Consider the following 21,010-nt stretch of genomic DNA (forward strand, 5'->3'; position numbering starts at 1 on the left):
TCCTATTGATCTCAGAATTACCTAGCTGATGCTAAAAATCAATCACACACTTCTTCTGAGCAGTCACAAGACAGGATACTTTTTATTAAGCCTGTCCATGATTTATAGTTTTGCCATTAGTGTTAATGTAGACTTAAAATATCAATACTTCATTCTAACACCTCCAAAGTGGCATTGATTCTTTCTTATCTAAGCKCCTTCTCTTGCACAGACACTACCTAGAAATTTTTTGTGGTCACATAGAGACATTTGCTTCAGTCAAGTTACATGTGCATTAAGGTAATAGTTGGTATGGAAATTCTAATGATGGGCAGAATTCTTGCAACCTCAGAACTAAAAGATGGACACCGTATGTTTATTAGGTGATTTCTTGTTGGAAATGGTGAACATAGCTTTCTTAAAAGCAGCAGTGATATTTTAAAGGTGAGTTACTGTAGTATGTTCAGCCCTGTGGGATAACATGGAAGGAATTATAGGACCACCTGGTTGAGCATTTGTTAACAGAAGTGGACAAGAGGTGCTCAGGAATGATAAGGCCTTGGTAGGAGTTGGAAAGGGATTAGACAAATTCATGTATAAGAGCTTCAGGAGCAAGCTAGGAGCTAGGCAGGAACATACCCTCTCATGTTCCTAACCCAAAGACCATGAGTGCTGGGGAAGTCCCCACAGCTGGACAGCAGACAGYGGCCAAGCCGTGGCTGCTGGTGTCTCCTGCTGCGCTGTCAGAGACCCGACTGAGCTGGATGGACACCTATTCTCTGGAGCAAAACTTCTCATTTTCGTCCTTCTGCTGCCTTTGTCTCCCTCTGGAGAAGGTGAGGAAAAGCTGTGGTGGCCCAAGCGCTGACGTGGTGCAGCGTGAGGGTGCTTGTGCTGGCTTGCTCCTGGCGGAGYGGGCTCTGCCAAGCACAACGTGGTGTCTGTATCCTGTCTGGTAGGAGGGCGCGTTACTCATTTCAGGCACAATTTACAGCATGCTGCAATTATCCCACAATCTGCATATGCTTTAAAAGTTAATGTAGAAGAAACACTGTTTTTAAAAATGGATTTGAGAGCTTTCCAGTGGCTCTAGCTGCCTCAGCTGGTCACAAAGGCCAAAGGCACCAACCTTGCTGTTCGACTCCCGTTAACCATGAAATCTCTGCTTTTGTAAACAAATGCCAGAGCACTATATGTTCCTGGCATCTCGTGGTGTCTCTGGATGAGATTCATAAAAGCCTGAGAAGATGGATGTAAGCCTCCACTGCCCCTTTTTAACCTCAGGAGTAAAATAACCTGCAGTACAATTTACCTACCCCTTAGACTAAATCGTAGCCTGGAATTCAGGCTGTTGGATGCTGCTGCCAGCCCTTCCCCAGACTGTCTCTAGTGCTGCAAYGGGGACTGGCAGAAGCTCCCATCGCTGCCTCTGGGGGTTCTTGCAGCACTGGGCTGCTCTCTTGTGTTRGAAGATGTTTCACTATTCAGCAGACTTTTTTTTTTCTTTTTTAAATAAATATCCTCCCCCCCACAACAGCGTGTTTGGTGAATATAAGCAGGATGCTTGTATGGAAGCAAAAGCTTTTTGCATTTGYCTTCTGTGTTCAGGTTTGGGGGCATTTTTTATCGTTTGTTAATGTCAATGCCTATTTTTCCAAAGTCTGCCTGATTTCTATAAAATTAGTTTCTGGTCAAAGACTTTTTCTTGTAAAAATGATTCCTTCTCTTTTCCAAGTGTGTATGCGTATCTGCTGCCGCTTCATTGTGGGCTCGTTTCTGCTGCTTTCACTGGCTTTACATCAGCAGTGTTGACTTTCCAAGTGAGAGGCTGCTTGGCTGCACTGCTGCAGTCTTAGACTGACCTAAAATCCARTCCCCAGTGTCTGTGCCATGTTTTGTGCTCTAAGCGACTTTTCCTGCAGCTCTGGCCCACTTGGTTTTGCCAAGGAGAAGACATGAGCATAAAGAGCCCATTCTTTGGAGGGGTGACATGCTCTATTTGAAATGGTTCAGTCTGGAAGATGAGTTCCTGGGGATGGCAGGAGGTAAGCTAAGAAGAACTGGGCAGAATTATGAATTTTACCCCTCATAACCATCTTTCAAAAGTTTTATATATATATATATATGTGTGTGTGTGTGTGTGTGTGTATTTTCTATCAGAATTAGACCTGATACCTCTGAAAAAGTGATTACTTTGTGAGAAATGTTCATTTGCTGCCATCCAGGTGATTTTTTGCTTTGCTTAAATTGAATCAGTTTATCTTGATGTTCAGTATTGATTTGTTTCTGTTCATATAGAGTTCTTGGTGTGCTGGATTAAGCATACCTGGAAATGCAGATGTTGGAGCCACAGATGTGGACAGCTCTGCTGGGGAATGTGCTAGCAGAGAAGATAGGTTTCAAGCATGATATTTCTTTTTCCAGATCTTCTTGCAGTGCTTTGGTTTGGGGAGGGTTTGCACTTGTTGATGAATTCGTTGAGTTGAAAGCCTGTTTGAAGGCCACGATGTCCAGCTCTGGGAATATTCTTTCAAAGCAGGATCTTCTTTCATTGCTTGCTGATTTTTCAGCAAAGAAAAGGCCTCCCTTATTTGATACCAGAAACTTCACATGGCAATAAAGTCATGGTGAGGAGGCAGGATCAGGAGGAAGAGACTTACTGAATGTCCTAACTGGGAAAAGCCTAAATAAGAGTTTGTACCTTTTTCAGTATTAAAATCAAGGAAAAGCAAAGTCCCAGCCTGTAGGAAACCAGACTCCATATTTACCAACCAAAAGTTGTAGGTTTTATTTTCTGAGTATTTTACGTAAATGATATTTKATTAAATTTATTTTGCAAAGGATGTAATGGACCCTGGAAAACATATGGCTGCTCTTAATGCAAATGGAAAACCATTCCTGTTGCACTTGCYGCAGGCATATTCTGCTGTTGCAGTTTGATCAAATTTTGTATTGAGTGTGGTTTTGACTGGGAGTCCTGGTGTAGGAGATGAACTTTGTGAAGAACGTAATGCAAAATACACAAGCGGCTTTGTAAACTGGTCTGGATTGACATGGTCCTGGGCAGCCTGCTGTAGGTCTCCCTGCTTGAGAGSAGGGGCTGGACCAGCTGCTCTCCAGAGGTCCCTGCTGCCCCCAGCTATTCTGTGATTTCATCTCCACCTGTGTACAAAGCTTGGCAAAGGAGGGCTTTCGGAAAGCCCCTCTCTTCTGTAACATCAGTCTAGATGCTCACTGTTGCCAACCTTGCTTTGGGGCTCAGAATACCAAACAGAAATCTGTGTGTGCTGTGTCCTACGAACTGGTCCTGAGCCTGCTGAGGGATGGATAGGAGGAAAGCTGTTAAACTCCATTTTCCCTGTGTTGTTGTCTGCAATACCTTTCACTAACACTGTGCTGAAAATTAACAGAGAAAGCCAGTAAGAGGCCTCCAGTCCTGGGCTGTTCCAGCTCCKTGCCGTAAACGATGTCCCGTGGAGACTGTGCAGCCAAGCCAGAGCAGAGGAGTAGGGACAGTAAATGTCTTTAGGCTCTGCCATGCAATGATGTTAGTATGGACTTGCTGTGGGGAGTCTGTATCAGGCTATCTTAATTTCGGCATAAAGCCACATAGAGCAGCCTGGCTTTGCTGCTTTATATATTCAATAATGGGGTACCGTATGGCACTGCATAGGGGAGGAAATTCTCTTTTAAGAGCCATTAATTGCAAAATGTCAGAGCTATCATTGATGTTACTTAATGATGCATATAAGGCTTAAAATATTTAGTCTGTTCAGTAAAAGCAAAATCAGATTATTTTTTACCCATGCAATTTTACATCTAGTGTTTCAGGCATAAAAAGTACTTCATGTGTCATTATTTATAATAAATTAAAAATCTTTATTAAATACTATATTGTTGGAAAAATTTTGTTATGAATATAAAATTACTTTTATTGCTGCTTTGATGTGTGGCTATTTCTGCTGCATACTGTACTTGGGCACTAAGTGATTAAGATCAAAAATTGTCATGGAGCGCTCAAATATTTTCCTTTAAAATTATTTACAGTGGCTTTAAAAATAACTATACTAATTAGCTAATATTTACATTCTGCAATGGCATTTGAAATTAGTGTCTGAATAGCAGACTGGTGTAGCTAATTCATTGTTCATTTGCTACAGAGAAGAATGGAGAGATGAAGAAATGCTGCAGAGGATGAAGGCAAGAATGAGAGAAGAGAGAAATAAAGGGGTAGATAAGCCATGGCTTGCTGATCTCTTGGAAATGCAGTTCAATTAACATATGTTAATGGATATGACAGTTAAGATCAACATTTGTAGTCTACAAATAGTCATGATTTATTTGTCTGTGCAGGAGGCTTTATAGTCATGGTAGTTGCATAGGACAGAGCTAATCTGAATTATAACTATAGCTGCGAGCCTCATGTYTGAACAAATTCTGAACAAATGGGATCAGAGAACTGAAATGAAAGAACAGTGTTAGTTAAGACATTAGTTAAKTCTCAAATGAGCTAAAGGCCATGGTGGAAGTAGATGTGCAGCGGTCGCTGATGGTGAAGGCACCAGTCCGCTGCTTACATGTAGTTCTTAGATTATATGAATTTGAACCTTATACACTATCTAGGAACCTATGTTCATTAGCAACTCTACTACAACATGATTACTGCTACTTTGTGAGGAATGTCATCTTTCAAGCTTCCRTATGAGATGTAAACATGAGTGCTGATGCTGAAAACAAAGCTGATAAAGGAGGGCACTTCTGCACAAAAAAATCCTGGAGCTCACATTTAAATAGTATCATAGGTCCAGATGCTTTTATTTTCAGCCTCTGTTAAAGCTAGCACATGGTGTTGGGAGCTATCCAGCTTCTAAGCACTCCATTGTGCCTCTAAGGACAGGACTTGAAACAAAACTAAGAAAACCCCCATGTGGTACGAAAAGCAAGTGCCTCACTGCACTGAAAATGCACAGATTGAATCTTAAAGAGCTGTTTTGTGTTTCCATGGATTGTATGTTTGCTCATCAAGAAATTCTAGCCACCTTGGAGACCTGAGGTGCAAAGCTTGTAAATCCAGTGCACATYCTTCTTGCTTTGGTAATAAGAATCATGAAAAGGCTTTTCCGACTAAACTAATCAATGCGTTATCCTCCATTTGTCTTTCAACTATCCAACTGTCTTACTGACACAGGAGATGCTCAAGCTSGAGGTATTGATTCAAGCCAGTCACCATCTACATTGACACTTTCAAAGAGAAGCTGTCTAAAGATGTATGGATTTACAAAGCTTGAGATCTCGGCTTGACAACTTGGATGCAGTTGTATGGGATAGTGACATAGCTCTGGGTGAAGGAAATTGCTGACAAATTACACATTCTCACCAGATAGAGGGCCAAAATTCATTTAGTCCCCCAAATCTCTGATGTATCTATCTTTCATGGTGTGAAGTAGCAGCCAAAGGAAATGCTCTAGAGAGGTTTGGGTATTTTTTGGTAGGATATACCTTACGATTTGTAATGGGAGGTCACATTTATACTTTGAGGTAGTTTACTGCAGTTCTGTGCCATTCTCCTTCAGCAGATAACCTTTAAATGAACTGACTCAAGTGTCAGTACTGTGCAGCTGGTGGCTCTACCTCTCATTAGCACATCCAAACACCCCAGTACCACAGGTTATGCTTGAACTCGTGGATAAAGTACTATTACAAGAAGCATTCAAAATATTTGATGTTCCCTTCTTAAGCTGAATGCTCAGAATAAGTCAGATCTTAAACAGTCATGACTTGCTTTTGACTTCCCTACTGAATTCCTTTACTAGGCTCTCACGGTACCYGCTTTTAGAGGCAATGCCTTCAGGGTTCATTAATTTATAAAGTGGCCTGGCCTGGCCTGTCTGCTGGCAGAGCTCCCTGCTCCGACGAGTACATGTCAGCCTGCTCGTGGTTTTGACTCTRCCTTCCAGGAGAACATAAAGTCTGGCTTAGAGACTTGCCTTGCGTTCACGAGGGCTTAGTGACCTCAGACATTGAAATAAAACACACTGCTGCTACTACCTGTGTCTTGGGGGGAGAATGTGAAAATAATCAATCTTGTTATTTAGTGTACTGCTAGATGGTGGGCAGCTATTATAGTAATGGACTTGATAAAAGACTGCATCCACCAGTCCCCAGATCAAAATTAATCGCCGATATCATGTTGTTGTTATTAAGCTGTAGTGCTCAACAAGCACTTCATCACCCTTAAGGATACATCCTGCATCTCTTTGTGGCCCGTATCCTGAAACCTTTTCAAAATATTAAAAAGAGATTATTGATTAGTTGTCAGAATGACCGTATCCAGATCAGAAAGCAGTGCTTAGTAAATTATATTGCACATTTCCAATAGTGTTTTGTTRTATCTGTATATGTGGTGGAGAGTGCAGAACTGCCAGAAACTTTGATTCTTTTTCTAGGAGTGCCAAAAAGTAACCCCAGTTATTCTTTGCATGTGAGTAGGCTGTCAGAGAACATACTGGAAGATGACTGATTTTTTTTTATTCCTTCTCCTTTTTATTTATTTATTCTTCCTACCTCATCCCTTCAGTGATCCAAAGGCAATTGCAATAGTCTGTAAACATTGCTTCAGAATTCGCTTCCTTGCCCTTCCCTTCGCACCAGACTAACTGAAAATGTGGCTCCTGCGCTAACAAGCCATTTGAATAGCGTTAGGAAGGTGACTAAGGAAATGCTTARTCATAGAATGGTGAGGTTGGAAGGGATCTCTGGAGATCATCTAGTCCAACCATCAGTGTAGCCCATACAGGGATTGAACCCGTGACCTTGGCATTAGCAGCACCACACTCTAACCAACTGAGCTAAACCTGCCCCCAAATTAAGTAATTATAAATTAAATTAATTAAAATAAATTAACTTAACCCCTGCATTAAGTTTCCATTTTTTAGAAAGTGTGTTGTTGGTGTGTCGTAAGCTGGACAGCGTTCCTCTCCTGAGGGCAGTGCTGAAGTTCAGCTGCTGCATCTCTTAGGGCATGCCGTTGCTCCAGGAAAATCCCAGCTGAATCGCTGGGAGTCGGGCAGCTCCTGATGGTCTAAGGCCACCCAAGGGTGCATGTGGGGCAGGGGCTGGACAAAAGGAGGAAGGGACTGGAGCGCTCAGAAACGAGTTTTCTCAGCATTAGGAGTTAACGGTGGAAGCAAATGGAACGTAGCCATGAGGGAAGGCTACTTTGCAGAGTAGTATGAGTGACGTGGGTATTTTTTATGACTTTGCAGTATGAGTGACATGGGTAATGACACAAGTGACACGACTTTTTGTTACGGGCTGTATTTGTTTTGGCTGGCGATCGCTTCTCATCAACGGCTGGACCTGTCGCTCTCTCTCTGGAAGCACAAAGAACAAATGATTTAGAAAATTAAATGTTTATTTTGCTGGATTAAAAGCCGACATTGCAAGAGCACATAGAAAGCGATGACCAAACCCAGTGGGCACATCSCACGTTGCAGTGACTCTGTAACCTGAAAGCACGAGACCTCGCGCTGCTTTGCTGCCGCTTCACCTCGGTCTGTCTGGGCTTCTACGGTGACGTGCGCGTTGCTTTTCCCTGGCAGACCACGACCCCCCTCCGTGCTAGTAGTGTCATTGCAGTCTTCAGAACTGCTTCTGCAAACTTCTATGTCATTTAGAGTTAGGTGTGGGTTTTACACGTCAGCTGGATTTCCTAGGCTGCGTATCACTCGGTGTCTGTAAAGATTGCTGGAAAATAAGTCTGGCTGGGAGAGAAGGGAATTGCAGCGGTGCRGTCTATGTATTACACTTGCAGTCAGCCAGTCTGCGAATGGCTTTCAGTGTGCCTGTTTGCAGTCTAACAGTCCCCAGGTTTCATTAGTATATAGATCTAGGTTAGCAACTACCTCATTTTAATCTCTTGAATGAAATCATGGAGATGTTTGGAGATGACTGAAGTTCTTCGTCCAAATTATTTTCTTGYTTTAGCACAAAATACTTTTGATCTTTTTGTCCAAAAAAGTTTTTCTTTAAAGATATAAAAAGTCCTATATTTCAAGTATTTCAAAGCAAAACTATTCTCTTACTTTAAAATTAGATACAATGTATTGTTAAGAAGTTGTTTTGTGTGAAGAAATTTCAAGCTTGAGTAAAATGAATTCTTTAGTTTCATCAAAAGTTATTGCTAGTGATTTTGTAAATTGTTTCATTTATAGTTTCTRTTTTCAGTTAGCCAAAACAATATTTTGGTGGAACTGTTAATGCTCTTAGTGATTTGTCAGTCCACAGCTCTGCATCTAAGTGTTGGGTCTTGCTTGCTGAGTTGGAGCTGTCTTATTGCTACGGCTACGTAAAATTTTCCAGCAGGTACTTCTTCACGTGGATGTTTTCCTTTTGTTGCTGAACTGCTGCGGACCATTGCTATTTGTTGCTTTAAAGACCTGTACTTAGCTTCAACTGAGTAAATTTCCAATGATTTTTTCCATTGATAAATGCAAAGTATTAAAGCCTCTTTTGGGTATGGATGCAAAATATGAGTTCTGCAATTCTTCTAAATAGCAGGCATTAAACACAAATTGTAGGCCTTTGATAAGCGTCTCTTTAGCTCAGAAACCTAACGTATTTGGTGTACTTGAAAGATCTAGAGCTATATTAAAAAGTGCTGTGGGCATTTGTGTGGAATCTGATGCTTTTCTTTCTGTACTGGTGTCTCAGGTGCAGCCAATGTGTTAACTAAGAATGAAATCATATTCTAGTCCAAACACTGCCAGATTTATGCTTAAAAACCCACCTTGGGCATCATTTTGAACAGTGCTCTGTCTCTACTGTGAATGTCTAGTAAAAACTAGTAAGTATTGGTATTTACTATAAAAACTTTCCTGTCAAAATTTAACTTGAGACATTCCAGGCTTATTTGTTGACAGGTTGTGAGTTTAATTTGGATATGTTTTAAGTTTTTAATTTGTTTTGTTTTGTTTTATGATATCCCTCACTTGCTGTCCTGAACTCCATGACTTTTTGCTAAACAACCACTATCATATATGTATGATGGGATGTGAAATAAGTTAGGTGTGAAGTCAGAAAGGCCAATTAGATCACCTAATACGATTCCTGAAAAATGTCATGTTGTGACATTTCATGGAGTGAGCTGCGTATTGCAGCCAGTGGCTTGTTTTTGGCGAAGGCACGGTGTACAGAGGGAAACACTGGCTTTTCCTGGAGAAGCTACCACTTAGCAGCTTGTTCCAATGGTGCAGCTGTAAATGCAGTGCTAATTCCAGCAGCACTCTTAGAAGTAATTTATGCTTTTCTAGTGTGAATTTCATTTGTATGAATTTTTTCTGGCGTCAGCTTCCTAACCACCTTGCTTTTGTTTGGTGTTGTCTCCTAGATTGCAGAACCCTTTGGAACCCTTTTTCATTTTTTTTCCCCCTGAYGGTACTTATCCGCTTAATCAAATATCTTCATCCTCTTATTTCAACAAAACGTACTAAGCTCTATAATCCCATATTTAATAGCACACTACGCATTGCAGTGKTACTGGCTTGAATAATCACCAAGTTTACTCCAGTGGTTGACAATAACAAGGTCATACTGAAGTTTTATAGTCCAGTATAGAAGTTATAGTATCCTAAATCTGATGAATTTAGAAGAATTGTATCTGTTATGGTATTGTATAGACTATAGAACCTACAAAAATCCATAATAGACCCACATTCCTTTAAGATTTTTTTTTCTTGCAGAAGTGCTTGCTTTCTATTACTTTCTTTTTGCTTGAGCTCATCAGCAAGAATGTTCTTGGAAAGCATATTGGCTGATGCTGACTTATGAACTTCAGGGTGTAAAAATCCCATTATTTTATTGAAATTCTTTATGTGCATGAAAATATATTTAAGTGTCAGCAGGATTAAGGCCTGAGCATGAGAACTTGACTCTGGGGATGCCTGTGGTTCACTAAGCATGTCCCTGTTGACATCATTTCCTATGTGCTGTTGGACTCAAGGGATGATAATCCACAATTTGAAGTCTAGCAAGAACTCAGTTATGGGTGGCGTGCCCCAAGGGTAGAATACTCATGAGACCATGTTGGCATGTCAGTACATCTTCATCAGTGACCTGGGTGATGGGCAAGAGAGAACCCACAGCAAGTCTATRGATTACTCCAAACTGTTCAGCCTGGAACAAAGAAAGCTAAAGTGGGATCTCATTGACCTGCTATAAAGTTGGCTGATAGAGAAGATGGAGCCAGAGTTTCCTCAACAGTGAAGAGTAAAAGACAAGATGGAGCAAGAGAAATCCCAACTGGATATAAGGAAAAAATTTCTCCACAAGAGTTGTCCAGAGAGGTTGTGTAATCTCTATCCCCGGAGATTTTCGAAACAACTGGGCAAGGCCCTGATCAACCTGATCCAGCTTCGAAGCTAGAGCTGCTTTGAGCAGGAGTGGAACTGGAGCCATCCTCATGGAACTGTTCAAGGGTTCACTCACTGCACTTGGATGTCTACTTATGCACAGGGGCACTCTGATCTGACCGAAGTCTGACACCTACTTCCAGGGATGATTTGGAAAGATACCTAAACCCTCCGGAAGCTCCTGAAATGCCTATGTGCATTTGAGCATGCGTGACATGTGGCTTGACAGAGCAGAGTGATCCACATGGCTCTGGCCACTTTTCACTTGCAGCCAGAAAAGGAAGGGTGTCTCATCTCAAGTGTGAATATGGGGGGAATAAGAGTTTGCATTTTTAAATATCAGCATTCAGATTTGAAATATGACTCTTAAAGTTATGTTAATCTAAGAAATTGTTCCACAAGACCATTCTCTTCAGTCTAAGCTAATCAGTTGAGGAGGAATTTTGGGTAATGACAAAAGACTTCAGTACACCATCACCACATTGAGTCGCACAATTTGGATTTGACTGAATTATTGAAATCATATAAAATTATGTAGATTTCAATAAGTGAGGGGAAAAATATGAGTGAGTTTGCAGTTTCATTTGCTTAATGCTATGTAATGTATAAAGTAAAGCTTTTAACTTTGCTTCTGAGAATACTGAAAACTGAGGAAAAATCAGGAAAGTCGGCTTACGACAACTTAGAGATMTTTGACTGACAATAGCAATCTCAGGAGAGAGCTGCACTCACTCTCTACTGGTGTTGAGAAAATGGCACTCCTAGCTCCATGACAAATATCACGTAGGAAAGCTTTCAGTTGAAAGACTTCCGATCTGATGTCAGAACATTGATGTTAATTATTACTAGGATCTTTTTTCAAATCCCTCTCATTATAGTGTTAGTGAAATGTCTTGCTTTACTGAAATTAAACTAACAGTGATGTGTGGGTAGAATTCTCATGACTGTAACTACTAAATGCATGTTCTTCTGTAGTGACGAAGAGAAAGAAAGGAAAGGATGGGGAGAACACTGCTGTGAATGACCCTTGTAGTCACTTGAAGCAGGCCTGCCAGCATGGTTGCTACCATCACCACCCCAAGGAAGCAAATCCTGGCTCTGGATCCTGAGAGAGTTGACAGCTTGGAGTAGCATAGGTTTACTACCATGAGAAGGAGGAGAAGAACACCCTTCTGCACACAGCTTAGCTCATCTTTTGGGGCTTATGGCTCACTGCTGAACATGATGCTTTGTGGATCGTTCTTCAGTGGTCTCTCTCTTCCCTCAATCCAAAACAATGTAAATGCCTGTTTTAGTAAGGGTGGATGACTSTGCTGCAGGAGAGGGTCTACTTCTCAGTCCTTGTGCTGCTGAAGACACACATCTGGGATTAGTTTGAGGGTAGGTCTTGTCCATGATGACTTGCTGAAACCTTCTGCTGCTTTTGTTCCTTTTGCGGGATCTGCAAAGAGGCAAGAACACCTGCCTGGGCTGGAGAGAGGACACAAAGACTTCATCCCTCAGGGACTGCTGTTGTTTATCATGATGCTTCTAGCTTTTCATCATCTCAGTATAGAGGAAATGTCTTTTTTATCCTCTATTGAATGATAGCATCTGGAAGTGATTTGAGTGACCTGCCAGTCTTTTGAGTCTACTACCATTGCATTGCTGCTGTCAAATAAACACTTCTTCTAATTACTAAATATCCTTTATGCAATACGAAAAGCCAGCATGGCAAAGAGTGTTTAGGATTCAAACATACACCAGTTGCTCCCAACCGTTCTGGCCAGGATGGCCATGTGTCTAGTTCTAGGTTGTAAACAGCCATCCTTCTCCATTACACAGCTGCGCTCACTGTCTGTGTACAGCAACACTTACGGWCTTGGAAAGTGTTAGACTTGATACATGTATGCTGCCAAGCACAGGATCATATGAAATGCCCTGGGCACTCATGAGAAAGAAGGTCCGTCATCAAGTGGCTGCAAGTAGGAGACCTCTTCTGAACCCTTTGCGTATTCTACAGTGTATCATGGGTAGTTTGCAGGGATTAACCCATTGTTGGTTATAGTCAGGTGGAAAACATTACCKAAAGGTAAAATATTGCCATATCATGAAGAGCATGCCCAACATTATTGCTGGGAAAGTGAGACACAGAAGAAAAGACTTCCTCAAAGTTAGGTTGCAGGTGTGTGAGAGCCGAACATGTAACTGGCATTTACCTCCTTTACTGTGATGCGTGCCTTGCGGAATACCCTTAGAAACAAGTACTCTTTCCCCTCTTCTCTGTTCYGAAATCCTGCAGAGTCCACAGCAGTTGTAAACTTACAGAGCTAATTCCCCCCTGCTTGGGCAGGTGAGTTTTACCTGGAAGGCAGGGARAAATCTTCTACAGGAGAATGTGGAGAAGCCCTTGCCTGGCTCTGTAAAGATGCTGCAATGCTTAGCTAATATTGGTGCAGAAAAAGCTGCTCTGGCATATGGTCCAAACACGCTGGCGATGTGAATGAATAATTTTCTGAAAAGTTYGAGTGGGCTGAGGGTAATTTTGTGTAATAATTTGTATCTGAGAGTTGTCTCAATATTTCACGTCTCTATTGAATTGACTGTAATCCATCACTCTAATTACATCTCCTTGGTCAGTTGAATTTATATGCTTGTCTCTATCATACTTAAAAGATTGTAGGTACAACCTTTCTTTCTTATTTAGATTGGGATTTTTTCTAGTTTTTGAAAGGTCACAATGTCCCTTTTCTCAACGATGATAGTACATATCAATTTTGGAGCATTAGACCAGAAACATGAAGTAGTTTTCCTAGTTTAAATGGCATTTTAGTCCTGGTGCGTAGGGCTCAGYTACTGTTAATGTGAAGGGCTTCCATGGATCGCCAGGAGCTGATCCTCTGCTATTACAAAACAGTTTAGCTCTTCTGGCTTCGATAGAGCTGCTGCAGTTTGCATCAAACCAGGCATTTTCAGTGGGGCGAGGGGAAACAGTTTTGAGTAACGGTGGCATGAATTTAACGGGAAAGAGGAGGGAGGGACTTCCCGAATGGCTCATCACTCGGCCAAACTAAAATTGCACCTGTTTAAAAAATGCTGAACAGGCTTAGTTGAATGGTGGCAACACTCACATGACCGTTCTTGAAGGGATTAGTGGTGGCTTGTTTAATTTGCCCACTCTACTGGTATGAGTTACCCAGTTGTGAATTGATTCAACTATTACAGAGGCTGGGTTCATTTGAAAAAATCAATTTAAAAAATGATCTCTGTAAACCAGTACAAGTTATTATGCATGCAGGGTCTGCACAGGAGCTGAATGCCTGGAAAAGGAAGTCATTTCAGTAATAAAATGAACTGGCCAAATTAACTTTGGAGCTTGTCACTTAGCAGTGCTCATCAGTTGCTCAGAATTAAGCCTTGTGATAATGACAGTTTTATTCTATTATTGTTGATGCAGGAGTAAAATCATTGCCCCTGCTATAATAAAACAATAATTTGGGTAACAGAGGAACCTTTCAGCATTTTCTTTATTGCTCTTATATTGTAAATGCATATGCTTTGAAATCACTGGAGCCTGACATTTTGTGGGGGCTTTTTATTATTATATTGGAGAAAATCATAGATTGTTTCATGAACTGTACAAATAATTAGCTTCTCTGCCTCTGTGCTGACTTGTTAATATGTAACTTATTTATTTTATACCTAATGCATAGGTAAAAATAAAATCAATAATACAGATGGGGTAAAATTCTAATATACTATAGTCAGAAGAGTGAAGAAAACTCAACCTGATAAATGCCTAATGTTTTACTTTATATTTTCAATAATGGATACATATTGGAAAGGCTACAGTGTGGTACTGTATTTCCAGATACCTGAATTTAGTAGGGAAGTTTCTCATATATACACAATTAGAACAGGTGAAAACAAGCAAAACCCACACTTATCATAGGATTAGTTCAAAATTTAATTTATCAAAAGTTTCTTTTTTTTCAGCAGTGTTAAAATTTTGGATGAGATTTTTATTTAAAGTTTTAAAGCAAAAGAACTACCTTTTTGCACATATCTGTTGCAACTCATTTTTCATTAGAAAGAATTAAGTGTTGGAAAGTGCTGAAACCCTCCCCCCCATATACGTTATTGCAAACATCCACATATGTATTTAAAAACAATTTGTTACTCTTGTCCTTCATGATATATATATCTCTTGAAATGCCTAATATGCTAAGAAAAACAGATTTGCGAGCACAGTTGAGCAAAGGTCTGCCCTGAGAAGAGCAAAGAGATTTTGGAGGCGGGCAGCCCTCAAAGCAGGAGGCATCGCCGCGCCTCTGCCGGGTGAGGACGGGGAGGAGGCAAACTTCCTTTCTGTGYTAGTAGCATGGTAGTTTCAGCGGGGGTCCTGTGCCAGGGCAGTCTCGCTTGCCATGGTACATCCTGGCGGCAGAAGCACCGYGTTCAACTGTCCTTCAGGGCAGCTTAGTGTGACTGAGATGTTCCCGAGAGACATTAAAAATGACACTGAAGCTTGCAACGACTGGGAATCACATTGCCCCAAAGCAGCTGTTCCACCCTGTTCCAGTGCTTTACTACCCTTTAGTTAGAAAGCACGTACCACATTGCCTCTAAACGGTGTATGTTTTTTTTTTTTTGGTTGCTTTTCACCTGCTGCTAGGTGGCATGGAGAGCAGCTGATGCCCCTTGGGTCAACCAGGATGTGTTTCGTGTTGGGAGCCTATCTCCCTTCAGTGTGCTCCTTTCCCACTTCCCTTACTCAGAAGTCACATTCTCTACATTTGTCGTCCTTCTTATACTTGAAACACTTCCTAATTAGTTCAGATTTTTCTTTTTCTTAAAGTGTGGTGCTAATGACTGGGCTCTGTGCTGCAGACCTCACCAGGGCTGAAGGGAACTGAGTAATTACCTCCAATGTTTCCTCTCCGGCTGTCCAATTAATAACGCTCAGCACGGTGTTGCCCTTTTCTCTGGGAGCTWTTTAACGCCTCTCTCCCCAACCCCTCCTGGCACTGTTGCCAGCTAACTCGACGTTCTCCTCCCTCCTCCTCTGCTGTACTCCTGGGTTTTCCTACCTGAACGTAGTGCTCTTGCCTTTGCCTTAATGAATTTCGCCCCATGACTTTTCCCTTAGTTGGGTGCTCTCTCCAAACTGCCAATGCGACTGCTGTTCTGCTCCTGTCCTCTGAAGGTGCGTGTGTCTTGCCCGGCTCTCTTGTCAGCCACAGGTTTTGTAGATGTCCTTTCTATGCTTTCATCCAGCTTGTTTGCAAAAGCGGTAAATGTAAACCAGGCCCAGCGGCTAACGTGCACAAGACCCTCTAAAATATATCCCTCTGTTTCTCCCYCTGCCAGTTTAACGGTGCTCTGGGAGTGGTTTTCCATACTGCTTTACATTCCCATTAAGCCTTATTTGCCTCRTTTGCTGTTATGAGAGGTATTGCCAGAAGTCTCACTAGAATAATGAAATATTGTGTCTACTCCTCTGACCACGAGACCTACTGTCATGTTAACAGAGGAAATTAGATCCAACTCTGGCCAGACTGACTGGTTTTGGCAAATATATGCTGCCCATCTCCTACTACCTCATTAAACCCACACTTCATGTTGATGGTTCAGTGATACGCTCTCGTGCTTGCTGGCCTATGATCCTACACCAGATGTGCTGCTCTGTTCTTGGCCATGCTGCAGGGAAGCCCTTTGGGAGGGAGCTGGGATAGCTGCTGGGTCCAGCCTTGAGTGCTGCCTGAGTGGGTCCAGATGGCCTTCACAACTCCAGCTGTGGTGGCTTTGGGAGACCCTTGTCTGTAAACAGCCCTGAGACAGTTCTCTGCCACACAAGGTGTGTGAAGACATCCTTCTGAGCATCTCCAAAATGATGCTTGAATGATACTCTGAAGTTCACGATGAGTGTATTTTTAGTATATGAAAAGGTTTCAAGGCATATAATTTGGATTTCTCTCTAAAATTTGATTCGTAGTGCACAGTAGATAAAATTTARTACTCAGGAAAAAGGTGGAGATTAGTATGTGAAGTGTGTTGATACATCCCTGTTGGCATTGACCTTGCAGGGACAGGGTGTAAAGGGACTGTGTCTGCTCCTCTGCCTTGGRCAGCAAAACCAGTACAGTTAATAAGCAGACTCTAAAAGTATGGATGAAGTGAGAACAAGATGCATGCTGAGCATTTGTCKGACCATCAAAGGAGGAGCACTGTACAGGAGAGAGGGCGAAGGTGGAGAAAAGGGTACATTTTTAGAACAGAAATGAAATCTCACTGTCTGACACAAAGGGTGCCTGGACATAACCGTCTATTTGAGATGCCCTAAGCRTCTGCTCTGGGCTCCAGCTGCTGTGTCAGAGGGGCAGATGTCTCCTGCCAGTCCTGTGCCAGCTCCCACCGTGGTTTCTGACATACTAAGGTGGCTCAAACAGCTGAACACCTTTATGTGAGCAACTGAATCAGGTTCTGAGGTTCTTCAAATTTAATGAATTTTGCCTCCAAGAGTTATTTACTACAGAGAAAGTTATTATTTTAACTTATTTGCCATTATTCTCTCTCTTATGTTTGCTTTAGTATAATATGTAGCTTTCCAAACCAAGATCAGGACATGCTGAGGACAGGCACTGTGTGTAGCTGTCATGAATATTTTTACTTCAAGAAGAATTCAGTTCAGAGAGTGCAAATGCCTCTGGCTTGAGTAGTCACATCTAATGATGTGCCTTTAGAAAAAGGGCATGCAGCTAGAACAGCAAAAGGAACTTTTAAACTGAAGTCATTTTACATTGTATTGTGTTTGAAGTAAGAAGCTGATACGGAATAAGAGCTATTTTTCAGAGTTGCAGGCAGTTAGCCAGTTCTGTGTCACCTAGTCTGTCTTGTAGGAGGACCATTCACAGATGACGGTCTCGAGCAACAGGAACCTTGTACAGCTCCCTCTCCAAAAGGAGAAAGTCATTTCCTTTATTTTACTCCTGCCTGTTTAAGGGGATTACCCGCTTGGCACGCGTGTGTTTGATCTGTTGCGTGCTGTGCTCGGCTGGAGGAGGCTGCTGCGTTTCACGCCGTGGCGGGAGGTGTGCTCAGGTGACATGGCGAAACGCCGCGAGACCTGACGTGCACGCCGTGCTCATTGCAGGTAGCGCTTTGCATTTCCGAGGAGCAGTGAATCCAGTTCAGGCTGGCCTTCTCTCCACCCAGAACAGCGAGTTGGCAGGAGCAGATTGTAATTTCCTACAGTGYGGAAGAAAAGGAGTGGAAAGGAGAAAATAGCTAGAAGAAACCTCTTCAGCATGCTTCTCTGTCCCTCACGTCATTTCATCTCTCTTAATGAAAGACCAAGGTAAAAGCTGCCACGTCACCCTTGGTTTTGGTGTACAGAGATGCCACACTGCTGGACCGCGGGGGTGTTTTTGTCRCTAGACAGCCCAAGATGCAGCAAGGGTGTATCACACCACCCAAAAACCCTGCTTTGTAGAGTAGCTCTGGAGCGTTACCGGCTGTCTGTAACTGCTTAGCTGAATGCAAATGTCGTACGGTTGACCAGTGCCATGTAGACTGTTCCATGGCTTCCTCCCGTGCTGTCCTCTGCTTGCCCTTACTGCCTGTTCTCCCCAAAGAATATAAATAATAATAAAGAACTRGTAAAAGTATGCTAATGAGCACAGCTGTTATTGCTGCTTTTTCACACCTCAGGGAATTGTATAATTTTGCACTCTTCAGGGACGCGGAGGAACGTTTTACCCAACAGCAGGTTTGGTGATTAGAAGCTGTTGCTCGCCAGACTGCAGCGACTGCTGTATCTGTAACCCCAACACGCTGGCTGCCCTTCGATTCCCGAAGGCCCGTCAGGTGCCGGGCAGGCAGCGTGCTGGCTGCAAGGCGCGCTCGGCGGAGCCCAGCCTTCCAGAGAGCGGGTGGTGAGGACGGAAGTGCCCWGCTGCCTCGGACCGGTGGAGCGTGGGCACTTTTACTACCCATTTTCAGCAACGAGCGCATGACCTCCAGCTAGTGCTGCTGCCTCCCAAAAACCTGGTGAAACAACATCTGGCCCATTTCCTCCATGAACTGCCTTTGCGCAGTGGCCGAATTGCAGCAGGACAGACTTCCAGACTGTCTTCCTCAGAGCCAGGGCGGGAGGCTGTGACACCGGGCAGGTTTCCCCCGAAAAAAGCAGGCCCTGCTGTAGCCATCGACGCTTTTGGTGAGGGGTCAGGTCCTTCGCGACGTGGCAGGCATGGATGGGCTTTGGGAAGCTGGTGGGTCCCTGAGGAGCTGAGCTGCCGACTGGGGCGCCTCAGGGGTCTCRTCAAAGCAGAATTTTTGGGACTGAGGGCCCGCGCGTAGACGTGTTTCCTTCGCTTGGCAGGGGACCCTGAGCCTCGGCACTGCCTCGGGAGGGAGGCGGGCGGGAGGGACGCTGCAGGTCTGGGCTCCAGCGCCTCCGTCCTGCCTGTGCCCCGCTCCGTCCCACCGCCTTCGTCAGGCTCTGCCGTAGGCACGTGTTCTGGCTCCGCTGCGGCTGGCCCGGGTGGGTATCGGTTTCGGCGCTGATCATTCGCGCARTTGCGTCTTTGGGGGCCTGGCTGGGCATTTTTAAAAAGCAACAGCTAAAACAGACTCCCTGAAAACTCGGCGGACTTGCAGGCAGCTGAACCATCTCGTCAGGTCGGGCTTGTAATTGAGCAGGGAGCTGGAGGACTTGATGGGTTCAAAGGCTACTTTTAAATACACTCCTAAACCAATGGGGTATTTGACTGCAAATAATACACGTCTTGAATTGTTTTTGTGTTAGTATATCTTTATGCTTTATGTGTTCCGGAAAATTGGCTTAGGTAAGTTGGGAATTCATCATTGGATGCCATACTGAGAAGAACAGGACAGTTTAAAATACTTAATTTTCTCGATTCATCTATGGAATTTGGGGATGTGTGTTCTTGCACGTGTCTGTCCATCATTACAATTAGTTGTAAGCCATACAAAATCAGAAAACAGCCACCAGGATCCCAGACAAAGGATAAAATGAAACGGAATATTTGTTAAGTATCATGATTTATAGAAGAAAACTTTCAGAAAGTGAAGAAACCTTTATGAACAACATGCAGTCTCATAGTCATTAGGGGCATTTTAGTACTTAATTTTAAGGAAGAAGATACTTTATTTTCTTAAATAATTTGTCAAGCATAAGGCTGTGAATGGATGAATCTGGTTTCCGCACATTTATTTAAGAATTTCACATTACATACTTTTATCCTGAGTGGAATCTTCTTTCCCAGGCCTTGGCTTCTCTGTTTAAGCCCATTTTACATAGCAGCTTGCTCTGTATGGAGCCTTCTGCAGTGAAAGTTGCCATGGGCAAATGCAAGGCCAAAAACCTCAAGATAGCAAAAATGCTTGTCATCTCCTTCCGTGGTATGTGGTTATCGAGACCATCCTGCAAGCACTGAAACGCATGAGGATCTTTACACGTGTGGGTAGCCGTGCGGTATTTGGAGGAGGGGTGGTGGGGGAAGAGGGCAGTCCTTGCTCAGCCAGGTGGTGCTTGGGTTTGAAAGCTGCAGGAGACAGCCAAGTTCATCCGCTTAACCTGCTTCTTGTACAATAGGGCCTGGAGATGATTCCTCCCTGCAGCAGATTCATGGAAGCAGGTCTTTTTCCATTTTTTACAAAGAAATGATGAATTTGCTGTGCTCCTGATTAAGTTGTTCTGGTGCTTATAGGTGGACTGGATTAGGCTTCAGATTGCTGTGACAACTAGTAAGTGTTTATACTGTGATGAGCAACTATTGCCTATTAAAGTGGAGATAAAAGTTGAAGAAATGCAGTATCTGGGGCTTGAGGATGGAAAAGAAAAGAACATAATTATAATTCTGTTTCCTGCTTTATTACTCTCTAGTGCTGTCTTGAGGATTGTAATGGCATGTATTTTAATGATTGCTGCAGAGTTTATGATTTATTTTTGTAAGCCAATGACAATGAAGTATTAACTTTGTCTGCAAAGCATAAAAAAGTTTGCCATAATTGAGTTCTAGCTATAAATTCTATTAAAGCTTTGTTTAATTTAGAAGTTTTRTATTTCAGGGAGATTCCATAAACCCAATGCAGTTACCAAATACAAAATCCAAACTCTACATTTATTAAAGTTCATTAATATTAAATTAATTGCATAATATGCTGTCTTTTAAAAGATGAAGCATTATATTTTGTCCCTGTAAATAAGAGAGCTGTGTTGATTTGAATTAAATGTTTGTTTTGAACATAAATTAAGATGAAAATGCTGTTCTGGCTATTTGCTTTGAATCAGCCAGAAGCAAGGTGTGACTTTCCTTCCACAGAACAGCTCAAAGGGTAGAAGGAGTGAAATAGGAAGCAGGGAAATACAATGTTTAGAGGATTTAGCAGACGGTGTGCTGTCAGATAATTTTGCAATGTCTGTTAAAAAGGAGGGGGAGAGCATTGAATGTTGGAAGCTGTTCTCCTGTGATGGTGATTTACTTCCTAGAAATGTTACAGGCACCTATGAAAGAAATACGAATATAGAGTTTCTACTGATTTAAATTTCATTCTTAGTCAGAGGAAAGGCTCGTGCTGGTYCTCAGGTCATAGAAAATCATTCATATGTCTATTTT

At 42.5% G+C, this 21,010-nt stretch overlaps 1 protein-coding gene across 5 annotated transcripts in view; it reads left to right on the top strand.

The window, feature by feature from the left end:
• LOC146599834 (uncharacterized) overlaps positions 1-21,010 on the top strand; it is a 258,807-nt gene that overhangs the window by 195,496 nt on the left and 42,301 nt on the right. For 3 of the 5 annotated variants that reach the window (XR_014894911.1, XR_014894905.1, XM_085297846.1), the window contains one exon: positions 4,140-4,209. The exons of 1 other annotated variant lie outside the window; for it this stretch is intronic. Coding sequence is in view for 2 of the 4 variants with exons in the window: in XM_085297846.1 (XP_085153972.1) it covers positions 4,140-4,209 (70 nt within the window). In the remaining 2 variants the exon portion in view is untranslated. Of the gene's footprint in view, positions 1-4,139; positions 4,666-21,010 lie in introns of those variants that run through there. One more of the 5 variants, XM_085297845.1, reaches the window with a different exon arrangement.

The sequence above is a fragment of the Rhea americana genome, unplaced genomic scaffold (genome assembly GCF_003343005.1).
Source record: "Rhea americana isolate MKP2758 unplaced genomic scaffold, rheAme1 scaffold_131, whole genome shotgun sequence".
Classification (NCBI taxonomy): domain Eukaryota; kingdom Metazoa; phylum Chordata; class Aves; order Rheiformes; family Rheidae; genus Rhea; species Rhea americana.